This window comes from Spermophilus citellus (genome assembly GCF_964194105.1).
Source record: "Spermophilus citellus genome assembly, chromosome: 10".
Classification (NCBI taxonomy): Eukaryota; Metazoa; Chordata; class Mammalia; order Rodentia; family Sciuridae; genus Spermophilus; species Spermophilus citellus.
The window spans coordinates 49,160,566-49,178,804 of NC_138197.1; the positions used below are offsets into that span (position 1 = coordinate 49,160,566).

The following is an 18,239-nucleotide window of genomic DNA, read 5'->3' on the forward strand; positions in this document are numbered from 1 at the left end:
GCAAAATACTAAGGCAATAAACACAATTTCAGAATTACATCCTTATCTGGCACAGTTTCAACCTTAACACTTGCATACCCTTGATAGAAACATTTTTAAATGACTATAGTCATCAAGTATACAGAACTTTTATCTCAGGAAATGTTTTCCGATTTAAGTTTTATACTGAAAGCATCTCTCTATAACCTCAAGCCAGCATCACAGGAATCACTCAGTGATTTTACTTTGTCTCTAACCTATTCAGGCAAGCAAAATATACACCTTCTAAAATCTTTTTGTCTCTATTTAAGAATGGAGTATGAATGTCACACATAAATAGGCAATGAAATATGCCTCTTTTTCTTGAATTGAACTCTATGATATAAAGACTATGAAACATTCTCTGTTTTCAAAGATATTGAATAGGAAAAAAATAGAGAATGTATTTCCTTACTGAAATAAAAGAACCTATTGTGTAAATAGGACAATGGCCTAGTATCCAGAAAAAAAGAAAAAGGATCATGTTGAATAATAATACTATAAATATATTTAATCATTTTGATAAATGAGTAAAAGATATCTTAATCTATTTAACAGCTGAATACATCATGACATTCTGCTTTCTGAATGTATTACATTAGCAAATTCTACTTTTAGTTCTAAAATTTCTAGAACTACAGTCACCATGAGTTAGTGTCTTTAACAACTTTTCCCAAGACACAGTTACTATTTATTCATCCATATCAATTCAGCCATTTAGTCAATAATCATAAATTGAGTATCTATTATATGCTAGATTCCAGAAATATAAATATATATCAACACACTGTGCCTCTAAAAATAAATACATTATATGGAAAGGCAGACATGTGAATGCATAAATTATAATGCAGACCACAAGAAAAGATGTAAGAAAATGTCATGGATAAAAGAATAATGCAATAGTCAGTTCCCTTCCTGCCATGGGAAATCAGTGAAAACATCAAAGAAGTGACAATTTTTGAACCCACTCTGTGGGAGAAACACGATTCCCTAAAAAGGTAAAATTTGAGAGATTTTTCCAGGTAGAAAGAATAAAACTGTTATTCAAAAGCCAACTGTTATATTCATGAACATGCTTGGAAAGCAAAGCATGATGGGTCCATAGCAAGACATGGTAACCGAGAAAACAAAAGGCAGAGACTGATGCTTTATAGAGAATGTTGCTAAGATAAAGAGTTTGGGACTAAATCCTGTGACCAACAGGACATACAGTCTCAAAAGTGAGGTAAACAATCCAAGTTCCTCAAGGAATTTGGAAAAAAGAATAGAAAGAAAGGCTGAAATTTTGAGTTCATGTAGATGACGCTTCCAACTGTCTACTCAAGAGAAGAAAAGCAGCTCAAATCAATAAACATTTGAAGAAGAAACAAATTCAGAAGCCAATCAGATATACAGTAAGAGAAAGTGTAAGTGCTGATGTCACTACAGCAACAGTGAATCATGTGTGTGCCCTGCTCTAACACACAGAATGGCAGATCCCAATCTTCCTGGGTTACAGAGGTACTTGAAAGACTGATGGGAGCCAGAACATGACTCAAGTATGCTCACACACAGAGTCCTCCCTTTGCTTTCAAGAGATCCACAGATTCCAATGAAGAATATCACCGTTACATGGAGAGTGAGTTGTGTTTCATTGAGGGAAAGTACTATTCCTACAATGTCTAACATAAAACTTAGTACAAAGTGGGCAGTGCATAGCTTTTATTTAGCTACACAAATTCCCATTAAAAACTGAAGGGTTTTATGTACACTAACTACCTACATCACAGCATCTCCTTAGGTCACTGCATAATGCAAATTAACGAACTTTTCCCATATCCATTTGTGAGTGTACTTAAAATCATCTCCTCTTTTATCTTTTTTTTTTTTGTATTCTAGCCATACTATTTATATACAACCCTGAAACCAGTATTATAGGTACAGTACTATCACAGGAAAACCAATCTCAGAGGCATTCTCAGTTGGGTATTCCCAGAGAGCAGGTGGTGGTCAAAATGCTAAGAGGGAAAAGGCGTGACAAGTGACACAATACCAGAAGGAGACAGGCTGGCTTCCTGACCCTTTTGACCTGTGTAGTACCCACTGTCCCTACTTCTCCTTAAGTTTCACCTTTTTGAGAGGAGGATACAGAGTTACGCTGTTGCACGTAGCTAACATGAACTTATAATGATAGGAAGAACAAAGAATTATGATGAGTGTGATTTAATTTGCCAAGTTATAGATAATGAGAATCTCAAACATGCCTGTGCTCTTGTGAAGAAGCAGTGGTACATAAGGTTTATAATCATGGACTCCAAAGCCAGACTGCCTGAGTAAACCCTAGTTCTTCCACTTATTATCTGTGATCTGGAGCCAGTTATTTAACCTCTTCATGCCTTTGTTTCTTCATTATTAATCTTGTCTTACAAGATTAATTATAACAAGATTAATTAATTACCTCGTGGAATTATTGTGATGGCTGAGTTATTATATTATTAAGCAGTACTTAAAATATCACCTTTATGTAAGTGCTATATATGTGTTAGCTGAACAATTCTTGATGGGGGGGGATCTGGGAACATAATCAAATACTCAAAGAAATTTTAAACTATGAAGCATAAAATGTTGAATGAGATTATTTAAATCTAATGTGAAAATCAGAGTATCCTGTTTATCATACAGCTCTTAGAAGACATCTGATTTTTCTTGATTTAATTTTCTATATAGTAATTCTGTAACAGGAACAAATACATTTATGATATGTAATAATTTCCTGGAGAAAAAAAAAGATTTAACAGAATTAGCACTGTCTTTAAAAGTCTGAAAATATATGATGAAACCTATTTTTGTTGGTGTAATCAGGTTCAAACTAACTGCACTGGCATCCTTGAAGGAGAAAAAATGAAGGAGAGGAAAGGTCACAAAAATGTGGCATCCATTCAAGCGCCATGTTGACAACATGAGGGTGGCATTACTGGCAGCCAAGTGTCCTGCTACCTCACAGGCTAGAGTGATGATCTTCCGTATTTAAGTTGGTAAGAAGGATCCAAAACCCTTGTTTGTGTTTGTGTGTGCTGTCCAGGCTTGCACCAACCATGCTATACTGCCTTCTTTCTTCTTGCACACGAAGTCCCAGTTTCCTGATCATCTGGAGACCCAGACCATAGCGTGAAGGCCCAGAGGAATTACCCTGAGGCACATGTTCTAGAATAGAATATGACAGAGAATGGCTGATTTCTGGAAACAACAGCATGTATGGGGTCGAGTTAGAAAGTAATATTAGTGTGGTCATATTAGAAAACTGTAGTCCTTTTGAAATATATCTTCTACAAAATTCCAGGCTCTATAAGGAATACTGGAATTAAATCTGGGCAAAGCCAAAAAAAAAAAAAAAAAACATGAAAAAAAGCCTTGATTTCTCATGGTGGAAATGGCCAAGCCATGATCACTGCAACTCTATCCAGATAAAACTTGTATCATAATGAATCTGACATCTAACTTTCATGCTAATTTTAAATGTGTTACTTTAATATTATTTTTATGATTTGTGTGGTTTTTATTTTAATTAAACTGTAAATGTCTCAAAAGCAAAATTTTGAAAGCAAAACAAAACAAAAAAATGAAATAACATTTTCTACTGGAACCAGTTAACTGCATAGAATTCCATGATGCTAGGAGTGAATCCTGTGCATGGCTATTAAGTAGGTGATAATTATAAAGCAAAGGACTGAAGCCAAACTATTAGAGAAGACTGGTCACAAAGTGAGTGTAGGCACAACAGACTATGAGAAACCTACCATTGTATTGTGCTGAGAAGTGGGAGTCCTATGGCCACAAGTCTCTTGCGTCAGCAGAGAAACTGGCTGAAATTCCTCAGAGTGAGGCTTGTTGGGAAAACTCACATGCAAGGGAAGGTGAAAGGCTGGGAGCCCGTCACTCTCCTCTTCTTCCACTTTCTGTCTGCTTGTCACCATGGCTACCTCTCCATCTGCTTCCCCATACGGAGAGGCTGGTCGCTTGGAAGACATCCTGGAAAGAACAAAAGAGGAGAAAATAATGAAACCTCCACATAAATCCTTAATGCCGTCATTGTGTGGTTAGGGGCCATTGTAACAGAAATGCCTTTTTGTGCTAGCAGAGAGCAGGAAACCTTCCAAATACCACTGCAAAGCACACACAATCAGAAACAATGGCCAAGCAGGTAGCAACAGAACAGTGCTTGTTTGTTGTGAGAATAATACACTAATATAGCACTCTCTTGTATTCTGGCTTCTTAAACAAGAGAATTCACCTAAGAACACTGCATAATGAAAGACCATTTCGTTTTAAAGGAAAGAAAAATACCCATCTAGTTTTACACTTTGATAGACCTTATTGAAGACAGAACATCTATGAATAGCAAATACTGTTGGCAGTTTTAAAAGAAGGAAATAACTAAAATTTCCTTCATCAAAAATAAACCAAATAAATAAATGATTGTCATTAGAAGAAATTTGCATTTTATTAAAAGTAGGATTATTGTGAAAGGCAGAAATATTGGTTATAAGCAAACCTCAGAGCAACTGACAAAAAGTTTGGTATTTGTTGAAAGCTTAAGAATGGAATAAATTTTAGAATCATGGTTAATCTTGAAACATTTGAAAATTTTCTTTGCCTCACTTCCCCAAAACACCCAATTTTGTCATTTAGTTCTGATATCAAAGTTGCAAGGTAATAAAAGGATCAGATTATAAAACGATTTCAATTCTACTTTCACAACTCTATGAATGATTTAGTTGTGATTTTGCCAAACTATTTACCCCTTAGAATTCTTTAAGACAGAAAATCTAAAGAAGGATGTTTTGTTTTGATAAGCTAAGGCCTTTATGAAAATAGACTTAGATAACTGAGCAAGTTTTAAACATTTTCTTTGTATTGGGGGCTGATTCAAAATATCAAACATTAAAAATACATGGCAAATATTTTTTAGTTAAAAAGAAAGTTCCTTTTCCTTTCATTAAAAATTTTTCATAGAAATGAAATTGTGTTAAAATATTTGATGAAAAGAAAAACTCCCCTGCAATATTTACAACTTGATCTGACCTTGAAAATGCTGTATTTTTTGTTCAACAAAGAGTGTTTACAGAATCATCCATTCTTATTCTAGACCAGTGGGATAAGCAAAAAGCATCATTCCCTGACTGCCACACCACTTCCCTCATAGACAGCACAGATTTTTAAATTTAAGATGTATTTCCAAAAGAAAGGCTTCTAATCATTGTTGGAGAATACTACTATGAGTGTTAGAAGTTTCAGTAGGAAAATGTGTTCCAATACTGAAGATATCCTATTAAGTAATAAGACAGTAGAAAAACTTAAGGGCTTTAGTATCAAACATGGGTTAAAACACTGATTCTGCCATTTACTAGTTGTGAGATTTAATCTATCTCAGTTTACTCATTTTCAAGGTGAGATATAATATCTACCTCTTCAATCTTTTTGAAAATGAACTATGTACCATATGAAAATAACTGGTATGGTACTTAATGAAGAGTATATACTCAAATAAAAGCACTTTCTTATTTTACAAAACTTAAAACTCCAGGGTGACCCACATACTCTCAAAAAACCTATATACACACACACACACAAAAAAAAAACCCACCAAAATAAAGAAAGTGAATTTCTTTCCAAGAGCTTAAATGTAAACTCAATGTGAATCACAAAATCTCCTATTAGAGAAATGCTCCTTGGCCAGCAATACTTAACTCTAAGTTGGTCAAATGTATTAGTAAGTATTAAAAAGAAATGTTAACAGTAGAGGTGATCAGCCAATATCAGAAAAGGAGGAGGAAATATTGGCAGCTACCACGCTCGGTAGGTTTTGCCTTAGGGAAAAATAGTTTGGGTCATCATATTTCTAGTATTTTACTCTACCTTTGATTCTAGTATGGACATCTATTCCATGTACATTGTCAAAAATGGAGAGGAATATAAAGGGTTAGAATTAAGAGTTAGAATTGTTTTAGTCTCATTGGCAGTGCCATTTCTCTCATTTCTATCATTAAACTGATATTTTATTACAAGTAACAACCCCTAAACATTAGAAAGATTTAACTCCTGCTGTTCCGGTTGCCACTTTTGCAAACAAACTTCTGATTCCCATATTAAACAAAAATGAATAGACAAAACATACTTGAAATATTCAGGTCTTTGTAAAGAGATTTGTCACAGTAAATTAATAAAGGGACTTTTAATTATTTGTTGGTTTCACCTGTACTTAAGTATAAGGAGATTATGTCTTTGTTATAACAAACAGCAGAATTTGTGGTTGGTGTAGGCATTATGATTCTTACTGGAATTAATAAATTCTCTACCTCCACCTCATATGTAGTCTCCCAGTGTCTGAAAACTCTAGGCAATTGACAGTCCGTCTCTGGGTCATCAAAGCAGAAAGCTAGATCAGCTAGCCTTTCCTAAGTTATTACAACTCTATGACTTTTAGAACTATGAATCTTCTGTTGATTTCTACATTAATATCATTATTTATAATGATTATGAAAACTGAAAGTCCAGAAGTAGACATAAGGTAGATAAGACAAACTGATAAGATTTGACACTCTTCTCAAAACTTATGACCATCTCAATATCTAAATTAATTTTATAAGCAACAGGGTAACTATTCTCTGTATATCACATTCTATGGAGCAAAAAATTTTAAACACTGAGCATGAAGGAGTGATGGTGCCACAAGGAAATGCATTCCAAAAATATCCCAGTGTTCATGTCCATTTCAATTTCATTTCCAAAGACTTCCAGAATGTTCTTAATATGTTAAACTTGAAAATATTGTTAGTAAAGATTTCTAAACAAAATTAAGTTATTACAACAAAAACAACCATGGTTATATTTCAGTAACAGGCTATTAAGTTAGAAAATAGTATGCATCTGACAATGATGTAGAGAGGTATCAAGGTGTTGGTCACACCACAAGTACTTATGTTTACTGGGACCTATGGTATCTTTAAAAATATTGATAACCAACTCACCAATAATATTTGACTCTTGAAGGTTGTTAATCTACCAAAGGGCTTCATTTGGGATAAAGGGAAGCCTCAATTTCAAATGCAGGGAGAAGGCGCCACAGATAACCATACAGTGTTACTATAGGATATGCAGGTTTCGGTGCGTGCAGCTTGCAGTATGAGGGAACCTTGAAATAATTTGAGGATCTAGACTGGCATATGCTCAGATGTACTCATTCAGAGAATTTTTTTTGTCATTACTGTGATAAATGCTGGACTTACCAAGGAACAAAACTAATACTTCAAAAAACTTGATATGAGACAGACAAATGTGATTTAATGTCACATTGCTCTGTGGAATTGATGTTAAAACAGTAGTCTTTAACACAGTTTTATGAGTGGTCAAAAAAACCTTCTTGAAAGAATTCATGTTTAATTCCAAGGCAAGAGAGACATTTTCAAATCACCAATAACTATTTACTGACCCTCTACTATGTTCAAGATACTTATCCAATAAGCATTTTAAAAAGCTTATGTACTAGTTAACAAGATTTTAAATAAAGGGAGAAATACTAATAAAAAAAACAGTTCAGAACAAGGGCCAAATGACATTTTAGCCAAATACCCAAGAGCTTCAGGAGATCAGAGCACCCTGAAATATTTCAGAGAATGGTTGACTAGTTGGATCTGGAGGAAAAAGAAGAGCAAATGGAAATTTTTGGACAAATGGAGAGAAATTTCATGTGGGAAGTCATAACAAAAGAAAAGATCCACAGATACTTTTAGAAAGTCAATATAAATTTAGGGGTCAAGCTTACATAGAAAAAGGAGCAGTTTGAGAAGCATGAATCACATCCTATCTCTAGTCTGCAACACTCCTGGAGTGGCTGAGAGAAATGAATGGAAGAGCTAAGCAGCAAGCTGTTTGTACAATAAGCTGCTTTTCCTTCACTTCTCCCTGTAGCATTCTGTACCATCATATTACTCTGGTCAATAGGTAATAGTAATTAAAAATTATTGGGATCTTTTGCTATTGTCTGATGCATCTCCATGTGCATTAGAGTCACTCTGCAAGGAGGATATCCCCATTTGTACCTTGCATGCACAGAGGCAAGAGAAAGAGTGTGAGATTACAACAGAAAAGGAAACCAGTGGTTCTTGACTTGGCTGCACAGTGGAATTATCAAGAGAGGTTTAAAAAAATGTAGATATCTAGGTCCCAGCCCCAGAAATTTTGATGCTATTCGTTCTAGAGTACAGTCTGAGTGTCAGAATTATTTAGAGCTCCCCAGCAATGCTAATGTGAAATCAATGTTGTGAACCATTTGTGTTAGTAGAAATAATGCCCACCTACCCAAAATGTCCTGACCCCAATCCAGGAGGTCTGGGAATTATGTTATCTTAAATGGATAAAAGGATTCTACAGGTATGATGAAGTTAATGATCTTGAAATGGGGAGAGAATTATGAATACTATTGCTGGGTTCAGAGTAATTATAAAGATCCTTATAAGATGAAGAACAGAAAAGTCAGAGGCAGAGGGAGAGACTAGAAGATACTGTGCTACTAGCTTTGAAGATGGAGAATGAGGCTATGAGCCAAGGAAGGTAGATGGCTTCTATTAGCTAGAAAAGGTGATGACTGTTCCCGAAAGGCTCTAGAAGGGACATAGTCCTACCAATATCTTCATCTTAGGACTTCTGACATCCAGAACTAAATAACAGTATGTTTATAATGCTTAAACCAGTAAATATTTGGTAATTTGTTAGATCCCCATTAGAAACTAATATAGCATTGGTTTAAACATTTCTTTCACAGTTGGTATTTTCTCAGTCTGAAATCCTCTTACCCCAATGCACTTTGTCACTTCATTTAGATTTCTACTCAAATAATACATTTCATCAAAAGGCTTCCTTGATTGCTCCTTTGAAACTAGCCCTCCTTCCGTCCTTACTCTCTGTAACCTTTTGACTTTGCCTTAGCTATGGACAGCTGTAATATCTAATCTCATAGGACTAGTATCCTTGCAATATGTCTCAATGACAGAGAACATGAAATCCAATTATGTGGTAATAATATTCTTATTTTAACAATTTCAATGTGAAGCAATTAGGAAACTTTTTTAAAAAGTACTTTTAAAAATCTTACATTTCTGTTTAAAATATGTAAGGAAAACACTACAAGAGTTAAACTACTCAGGGCATGGTGGCACATACTTGTAATCCCAGCAGCTTGGGAGGCTGAGGCAGGAGGATCTCAAGTTCAAAGACAGTCTCGGCAATTTAGTGAGGTGCTAAGCAACTCAGCAACAATTTGTCTCTAAATAAAATATAAAAATGGGCGGGGGATGTGGCTCATGAGTTAGCACACCTAGGTTCAATCCTGGTACCAAAAGAAAAAAAACTACATAAAAACTATACATAGTTAATTCTTAATAAACTTATTACTGAGGTATCACCTACTTACTGCTTTAAACTAAAACAAAACAAAAACCTCTGCCTAAAATATGTTCCTTGTTGTAATTATTCTAGAAAATGACAGCATGACAAAGTCAAAGGAACTCTGCATATGGAACAAATGAAAAATAGAAGTCTCAAGAAAGGAGCTGCTTTCCTTGGAGTTCATCTTACAAGTTTTCATTCTTTAAATATTTTAACCTTTGACTGTTAATCTTCTACTTCAAGGATAAATGAATGTCATAGGTAGCAGTGCCTTCTACTGGTTATTCTTTTGGAATGTTAATATTATTTGTATTTATGTTCACATTTATGGATCATAAAAATTGCAAAAAAATACACATATAGAATGAGAAAACTTCCAGTTTTGCTAAAAAGTCTTCCTTCCCTTCTTACCACTATAGAGGAAGCTCCTGTGCTCACCTCCAAACTACTCCATCAGCTTTCATGAGTCACCTTTATTTAAAAACTAAGCCACATTATAGCTGCAAACTTTACTCAACTTTAAATTTTTCTTCCTCTTCTTTTTATAAATAGTATCTAAAACTGTAACACAAACACCTGAAAAACAAAAAAACATCACTTTTAATTTATTGAATTCTCGTGACTTGTAGTATGTCTTATATTTCTTAATATTTTAGTAAGTCTATTTTTGACCACTTCACTCTCTATCACCAAGACTAATGATAATGATGACTATATGATAAAGTATTTTTCCAAATTGTTTTGTATTTCTTTTTCCAAATAACCTCATCTTCTTTGCTGAATCAGATACAATTAATTATATGACAGCACAATTTCTCACACATAGTTGGCATTTAAACTATTTTTTCTATGAGTAAATGAAAATGAGTTGAATGGATCTCTATTTTGTGCTCAACAAATCACCTCTGTGTTATAAAGAAACAAGCAACTTAGATATCATGACCCTTCTTGTTTATCCTTAATGATGTTAAAGAAGACATTTACCCACTCTTTCATTCATCTATCTAATTCATTAACTCATTAGTTGAAAAACATTTAGTGAAAGACACCATCTACCAGGTGGATAGCAACATAATTAATAAATCAAGAAAAATATTGGCAGGTCAATGAGTTTTTATGAGTACTACAAGTAATGGATAATAGACAATGGATGGCTAAATTAATCAGAGAGAAAACCTGATAACTCAATGGGGTGATGAAAGTTGGATCAGAATTTCAACAGACACAAAGGAGAAAGGCTTATAATCAGAGGAAATGATACTAGCAAATAAATTTAGAGAATAATACAGGCAGTGGGCAAAATGGTTCAGTTAAAGCAGCGGCCTTCAGGAGAAGCCACAACAGGCAAAGTTGAAAGACAGTGACCACAAAACTAAAAAAATAAATATTAAGATTCTCTCTCTCTCTTAAAAAAAAAAAAGAAAGAAAGACAGTGACCAGCCTAGGGACCATGATTCTAATCTGTCAACCTTGAATGATTACACCAAAGAGCTGAAATGCACACTGAGGGAAAAAGGGAGTTAGTGAAAGTTTGTGAATCATACAGCAACATAAGGAAAGAAAGTATTTTAGAAAGAAAAATAATCAGAAATTAGTAACTGTTAGAAAGTTGTAGGGGGCAACCAGAGAAGAATAAGTGGATGAGTTCAAAGAACAAATTACTAATTTAATGGGTAAAGAATGATTGCACTAATAAGAGAAATATATGAATGAGAAGGCAAGGCCAATTTAGGAGAAATAAAGGAAATTTAGTTTTGGAGAGAATCCTTTGTTGATGGTGGGATTTTAATAAAGAAGGAGCAGATAATCAGAAAATGCAGAACTTTTGGGGAGGTAACTACTGCAGTCTTTGAATCACAAGCACCAGTTAAATAATCATTATTTTTTAAAAATTTTTTACTATTTAATTTATTTATTTTACTTAGATATATGTGACAGCAGAACACATTTTTATTCATTGAACACAATTGCAGCACAACTTTTCATTTCTCTGGTTGTACACGATGTAGTATTGCACCATATGTACAGTCATAGGTGTACCTAAGGTAATGATGTCCATCTCATTCCACCATCCTTCCTGCCCCCATGCCTCCTCCCCACCTCTCCTTCCTCTCTGCCACATCAAAGTTCCTCCATTTTTCCCATGCCCACACCCTACATTATAGATCAGCATTCAGTTATCAGAGAGAACATTTAGCCTTTGGTTTTGGGGGATTGGCTTACTTTGCTTAGCATGATATTCTCCAATTCCATCCATTTACTTGCAAATGCCATAATTTTATTCTCTTTTAATGCTGAGTAATATTCCATTGTGAATATGTACCACAATCTCTTTATCCATTCATCTATTGGAAGGCATCTATCATTATATTTATTTTAATGATCACTCTCTCAAGTTAAATCATATGCACAGCAGAACATGTTTTAAAGCCAAATGAAAATAATTTAAAAATGAATATTCTTAGGGAAGCACTGAAATTGGGACTCCTACAAATCTACCATAATTTGGATCCTCAATGTCCCCCAAAGGTCCATGCGGTAGAGAGTTAGTCCCTGAGAAGGCATACAGGGATGTGGCTGACACTTTAAGCATGGGGCCTAGTGGGATGCTTTTACATCCCTGGAAGCATGCTCTCTAAGGGGATAGTGGAACACCACTCCTTCCTATTCTTTTTTGCCTCCTGGGTGTGAGGTGAGAGACTGTGCTCTGGCACATGAATACACAGTTGGGTGTTTCCTTGACACAACCCCAAACCCAATGGGGCCAACCAATTATGGACTGGATCCTCCAAAAGTGTAAGCCAAAAGAGAACTGTTGGGCTTATACATAGATCATCTCAGGTATTTTGTACAATGACAAAAAGCTGACTAATACAATATCAAAGGAGATACCATTTTTCTAGAAGTATGTTCCTTAAACTTTTCTAGTAGCAAGATGATTTGTTCAAGACAAGTACATTTGTCTGGTTCCCTTTATAATTTAAGGTGGTTGTGAGAAGGCTAATCTATACCAGGAATTGAACTTTACCATGTATTAAGAATCTATTTGTAATAGAATATTACCTATCTAATATAAGGAATTAAAACAGGCATTGAGCTTGAAAGAAAATATTTTAATTCAAATGAATGAAAAAAACCAACACTTCTAATATAAACAGAATTATACATAATTAACATATTACTTTATTAAACAAAAATATCTATTCCATTACTCTTATCTATGAATTTGAATTATTGTAATTCACATTGTATGGCTCAGACTTTCCTTTTCCCTCTTACAGGGTTTGAACATAATTTCCACACTGTGAGTTATTTTTGTCGTTACTCTGATAGCATTCCATGTAAATTTGACAACCAAGTCTGTCATATATAATATTCAGAAATCTTTTAAATAGAAAATTTATTTGTGTGAATATGTAATTATTCAAACTTTTACATGTTTCTACTCTTTTCTCTAAATTCTCTTTGTCATAAGTATCTGATATAGAACATGCCAATCTCTATACTTTTCTATCCTTTGCTTCTAGGTACAAAGACCTCATTCATTATATTGTTATTTAGAATCATGAACAAGATTATCAGGTCTTGGCATAAAATGGCAGTAGAAGCACAGAATTCATAGAAATATAAAAACAGACAACACTGAGTAGTAAATGAGACTGGACTTCCTTGTAACCTTGTAATCCTTACTATACATTTCACCAGAGTAGAGATCCACAAAACTTACCATAAAATAAAATACAACAAAATAGAAAAACTAATTTATAATGCTATAGCTACTTAAGATTAAATCTTTATTCCATTTTAAAACTGAATAAGAATATAAAATGCTTTATTACATATTACAAAAGTTTAACTGTATTCAAAACTATGATGATTAAAATGTTGTAATCACCAACAACTTTTTAATGTAATCTTGACCATGGTTATTTCTTATCTTTACCATATCCCATGTATAGTTTCTGAGATGTTCTCTGCATTGAGAACAAGTATGTCATTATATTATTCCTTTGTAATCAGAATAGCCCCATTTTTACCTTCTTTTTTTTTTTCTTAACCACTTCTCTGATCTTCTCTTTGCTGTTCACTGTTCTTATGAAATAGCTCTATACAGCTTCTTCAACCCCACCAAGGTCAGAGATAGACAGGAGGGTAAGAAAAAGGAGGTGCTCACAGAAAACAGTGTAGAATGGAAAATAAATCAGAAATTAAAGATAGAGAAAGACTCAGAAACAGAATTTAATTCCTCTCGGTGGGCATGGGTTGCTTCAGTAGACCTTGAGTATTTAAAGTAAAAAGTAAAATTAACTGTTGGTTTTTTTCTTGTTTTGATTTTTTAAGTAAGGCAGACAACATTTAAAAGACTTTATGGTAGCCTAATTCTATTCTACAATGATTCTCAATTCAAAATTTAATTCTTCATTTTCTGTATTTTCCTATGTTTTATTAATAATTGTAAATCAGTAGAATTTTATTCCAAAATTAGACTATGTCTTACCAGCTAAAGACCCACAGACATTTTTCTAAATAAGAGGATTGCTTTATTATAGTAACATAATAGCTGGTCTGTGGAGCCAAAATTTATCTAAAGGAGTACATATGGCAAATAAAAGTTACTATCTCTAGATTATATTATATGAGTTTTAAATTAATCCACACTTACTAAGTATCTAAAACAATAGCATTCTTGATAAATAAAAAGTAGAAAAAATACTATATTTTTTAAACTTCTCCTGTAATCATTCTATAATATTCTAATACTCAGAAAAGTTATTAAGAGTTCATTATGAAAGACCTGACAAGGCAGAAGGAAAATCAGGGGAACTTTTATGACTCCTAAATATAAACTCACTTTCAAAAAGAAAGAGCTGGTAAGTGTTTCAACAGAATTCTAGATTGTTTGGGAAAAATATGTCAAAACTTTTCTCATGATTTATAAGAAAGAATCTGGCACTTTCTACCTTAAAGAGAGCTTAAATTTGCCTTTATTTGAATCATTACTAATTATTATAATTTCCTTATCTTAAAAGCAGCAACTATTTGAGTTATTAAATACTTAATTAAAAGACTCTCTATAATCATCAAATATACTAAAAATCAACCAAGTAATCTTGAAGAAAAATAATAAAAATGATTATGACCTTTAAATGTCGAAGATAAAATTCTTTAAGGTTGTAGGTAAAATAACTCAATGTAGGAGTATGGGAGAAGGCAACACAAGTCCATCAACAGGAATTTGTTGTGAACTATTTGATTCGTATATTGTTATATATTTGTCATTAATCACGAACAGAAAAAAAAAAGTTTGACTCCAGCCACCTACAGGTTTAAAATGTCAAATTTCTTTTGTTCTAATTATTTTATAAATTACTTCAAATAATCTAGTATTAGGAACTGTGATTCTAGAACTTGTTATTTATAGTTAGAGGGTCTACTTTTTAAGGAATAAAAAGCTTTTTCCATTTAAGCATGGTTTTGCCTTTCTGACAGCTCTAAATCCACAGGATGTGGAGAGATGATTTAAATTTTACATCAAAATTGTGACTGCACTAGACTTTTTTTTTTCCTTCTCAAGGGAGGCATTGTTCTTGCCTCTCCATAACCAGGCGTGACAGCGCCAGACTGGAGTCATACGGCTGGTCTCTGAGTCAGCGTGAAAAGTGCTCACCTCCTGAGTTTCCCCAGATGCTCGGTTCCTTGTGTGTCTGAGGGCTGAGTACGGAGTAGCCACATACCCCACATTTGGGACAGATAGAGGATTGGAGGGAAGAATCCAGGGATTGGTAAAAATAGTCTCTTCCAGTACATGCTGTATAAGTCTTTTAGTAATATATATATTTAAAAGTAGCCAAAACAAAACAAACAAAAACCCCTAAGGAAGACATTTAATATACAAACCATTTTCTAATTCCTAAATTCAGAAAATTAATCAATACCTTGATAAACAAGTAATCATGTAATTCTGGATAAAAGAAATAGAGCAAATCTTAAAATTTAGAAGCCTTTTGGATTTACTGAAACATATGGATGCCACATGTATAAATTTCAGGTCATATACAGTTGGATAGGCACTGAAAGAATATTGTATGAGATGCTTATCTATTCTCAAGATCTCTACAGAGGTATCTTTTAAATCTACAATCTCAGCAACAGGGACCATTTTTTCTACTCTCTGTCAGAATAATTGCTAATATAAAAAAGGGTTAATTCAGTTACTATTGTTCTGTCCTTGAATTAATCTGCCAGGGAAGTTTGAGAGGTATGTGTGTGCCTTGTGTGTGCAGGGGGGTGGGGAGAAGAAAAGAAGAAAAAGGGAAAGAGTGAGAGAAGAAGGAATGGGAGGGCTAAGAGGAGGAGGAAGAGGAGGCAGAGAAAGAAGACTACTACCTAAGGACATGCGAACAGCATTAATATTCTTCCTTTTTTAATGAAATCTCTCTATTAATGACTGGACCACACCACATCAATACAATTATAATCAAATGCTAACAACTTTCATTTACTATGTAATTTTAAACTTTGGTTGAAAATTTTGTACATTTTAAAGAAAAACTTCTTCCCATTGGTTACTCATGAAAAGGAAAATCAAAGGAAATATGTATATATATATATATATATATATATATATATATATATATATATATATATATATATAACCACAGTGAACAGTACTAATCCCTTAATAATGCCATTTTTTTCATGTTATCCTCTTGAGGATGTATTAGTGTCTACATATGCACGTGTATATGGGCATGTTTAATGACTTATTAAAACATTTCACCATATTCAGTATATTTGTAATGAAAAAAGATGAATTTTCATTTGTGAACATCAGTGCTAAGGGTGAGATGAAGATGCAAAATATAATAGGTTTGTGTAGGAAAAAATAGTTCTTTAGGTTTAATGATACTGTGCCGTTTGTAAATACATCCCTTTACTTGTTTTAATCACTTGGTCATTTTGAACTTTTCAGGGCTTCACAATACTGCAGTCTGAAAACTGCAAATAGGAATAAAACTTTTATTTTCCAAAATGATATTCTTAAGTATTTATTTTGAGTCTCCTTCTCTCTCTCCTTATCTGGGCTTCCTCTTAAAGCGCCCATTCCCAGTTCTGGTTTCTCCCTCCCTTCTCACATTACTGGCTAAGTCTTAATAAATAGCAAATTGTTCCATAATCAAAAGTGACTTATTCTTAGCATGGTGTATGCCTTGAAATAAAATCTGTGGCATGTTTAATTTATTTAGGATCTAACAATGATGACAAAAATAATTAAGTAACCAGTCTAGTTTTAATTTCTTTTGTTTTCAAAGGTCATTGTGAAATCAAGCAAGTTAAGCCGTCTAAAGCAACCCTCTAGAGAATGTTTCCCCTGCTAGCAGAAATGAGAAAGGAGACTCAAAGCTAAAAGGAATACTGGACATCAGCATCAGATTTGTCAAGAATTCACTGTCTAAGTAGTCCAATGAAGAGAAATATTCTGACCCCCTATCCTCTTTGGAATCCAAATAACCCTGACAAGGAATAGTTCATATACTACTAAATTCTGGGCAATTTGGTGGCTTAACTGTCTCTCCCCATGTAGACTTGGTTGCAGCTTGTTTCTATAGCAGCTGTTGAAAAATGTACAAAGTAAAAAAATATTTATGCTATATTTAAAATAGACAGCTAAGAACATATATACAGGGCACAAATCTTTCCTAGAACAACAGCTTCTGATGTGAGAGACGGGCATTTGGGGCAAAGATACATTTTCTGAATTTCCCGACAAAAATGAAGAATTTGCCATTATAATCATGAAAAATCCAAAAGTGAGGGTGCAGTGCCAAAGATGATGAGCATCTATCAACCCAAACTCCAAAACAGCGGGATGCAGCTATGGTTGGTGTTATAAGAATGCTGAGCCTCTTCATTGGTGCCTTTCATGCCAAAGCTCCTTTGCTTGGATGAATATGAATTAAACCCATAAGCTTTCCTATTTTTCTAGCTTGACCTCTAAACTCATTTTATGTCTTAACTGTTTATCTTCTTCCCCCATTAATCTTTCTGATTTTAGCACATTCCCTGTTGTTTTTAGGGGGGGAAAAGTTTAAAAGCATGGTTCATATTGCCACAGTGGACATGTTAGGAATGCTAGCTCTTTTTCTAAAAATGGGTAAGAACTGTTGAGTATTAACTGAGAGGCAACCAGTTTTTTAGCCCTGAAATAAAAATACCAAGGGTATGGCCTATACTGTAGAGTAGAAAAATCGTCAAATTCACATAATGCTATGACATGTGTAAACACACAAAAAGATCCCAGTACAAGGTTTGCACTAGATTTTAAAATAAAACTAATGGTAAGATCACTATCAAATTTCCATTTGTTTATATTTTACAAGTATGTCATATAGATAGACCTTTTGAATAAATAGCTTTTCCTTAATGCTTTCTCTTTTCAATCAGTTCTATGGCTAAGCACCAACAATGTTCATGTTCTCTAAAATATTGTCACTGTATTAGACATACCTAAACATAATTATAATTTTAGATGTTAATATAACCGAGTTCATTCCTATTGTTTGTTGAAATACAGCTGTCAAGAATTTTTAATGATCAACATAATCTATTTACATATAATACCCCAAAATCTGTATTTATTTTTTTAATTATTTTTTAAAAAAAATATTTTAAAGGCATTCATTTTACAAATCTTTTTTTTTTTTTAAAGAATCTAACAAAACTAAAGCCATCAAGCTGGAATCCTGCACTGAAGTGCAGTGTTTACCGTGTACCATTTTATAGGTACTCTATCT

At 33.7% G+C, this 18,239-nt stretch overlaps 1 protein-coding gene across 1 annotated transcript in view; it reads right to left on the reverse strand.

Moving 5' to 3' along the window:
- The window catches only part of SOX5 (SRY-box transcription factor 5), a 393,350-nt gene that overhangs the window by 335,678 nt on the left and 39,433 nt on the right, over positions 1-18,239 (reverse strand). Inside the window, exon 2 of the mRNA XM_081311948.1 lies at positions 3,798-4,029. Coding sequence (XP_081168074.1) covers positions 3,798-4,029 — 232 coding nt within the window. The remainder of the gene's footprint in view (positions 1-3,797; positions 4,030-18,239) is intronic.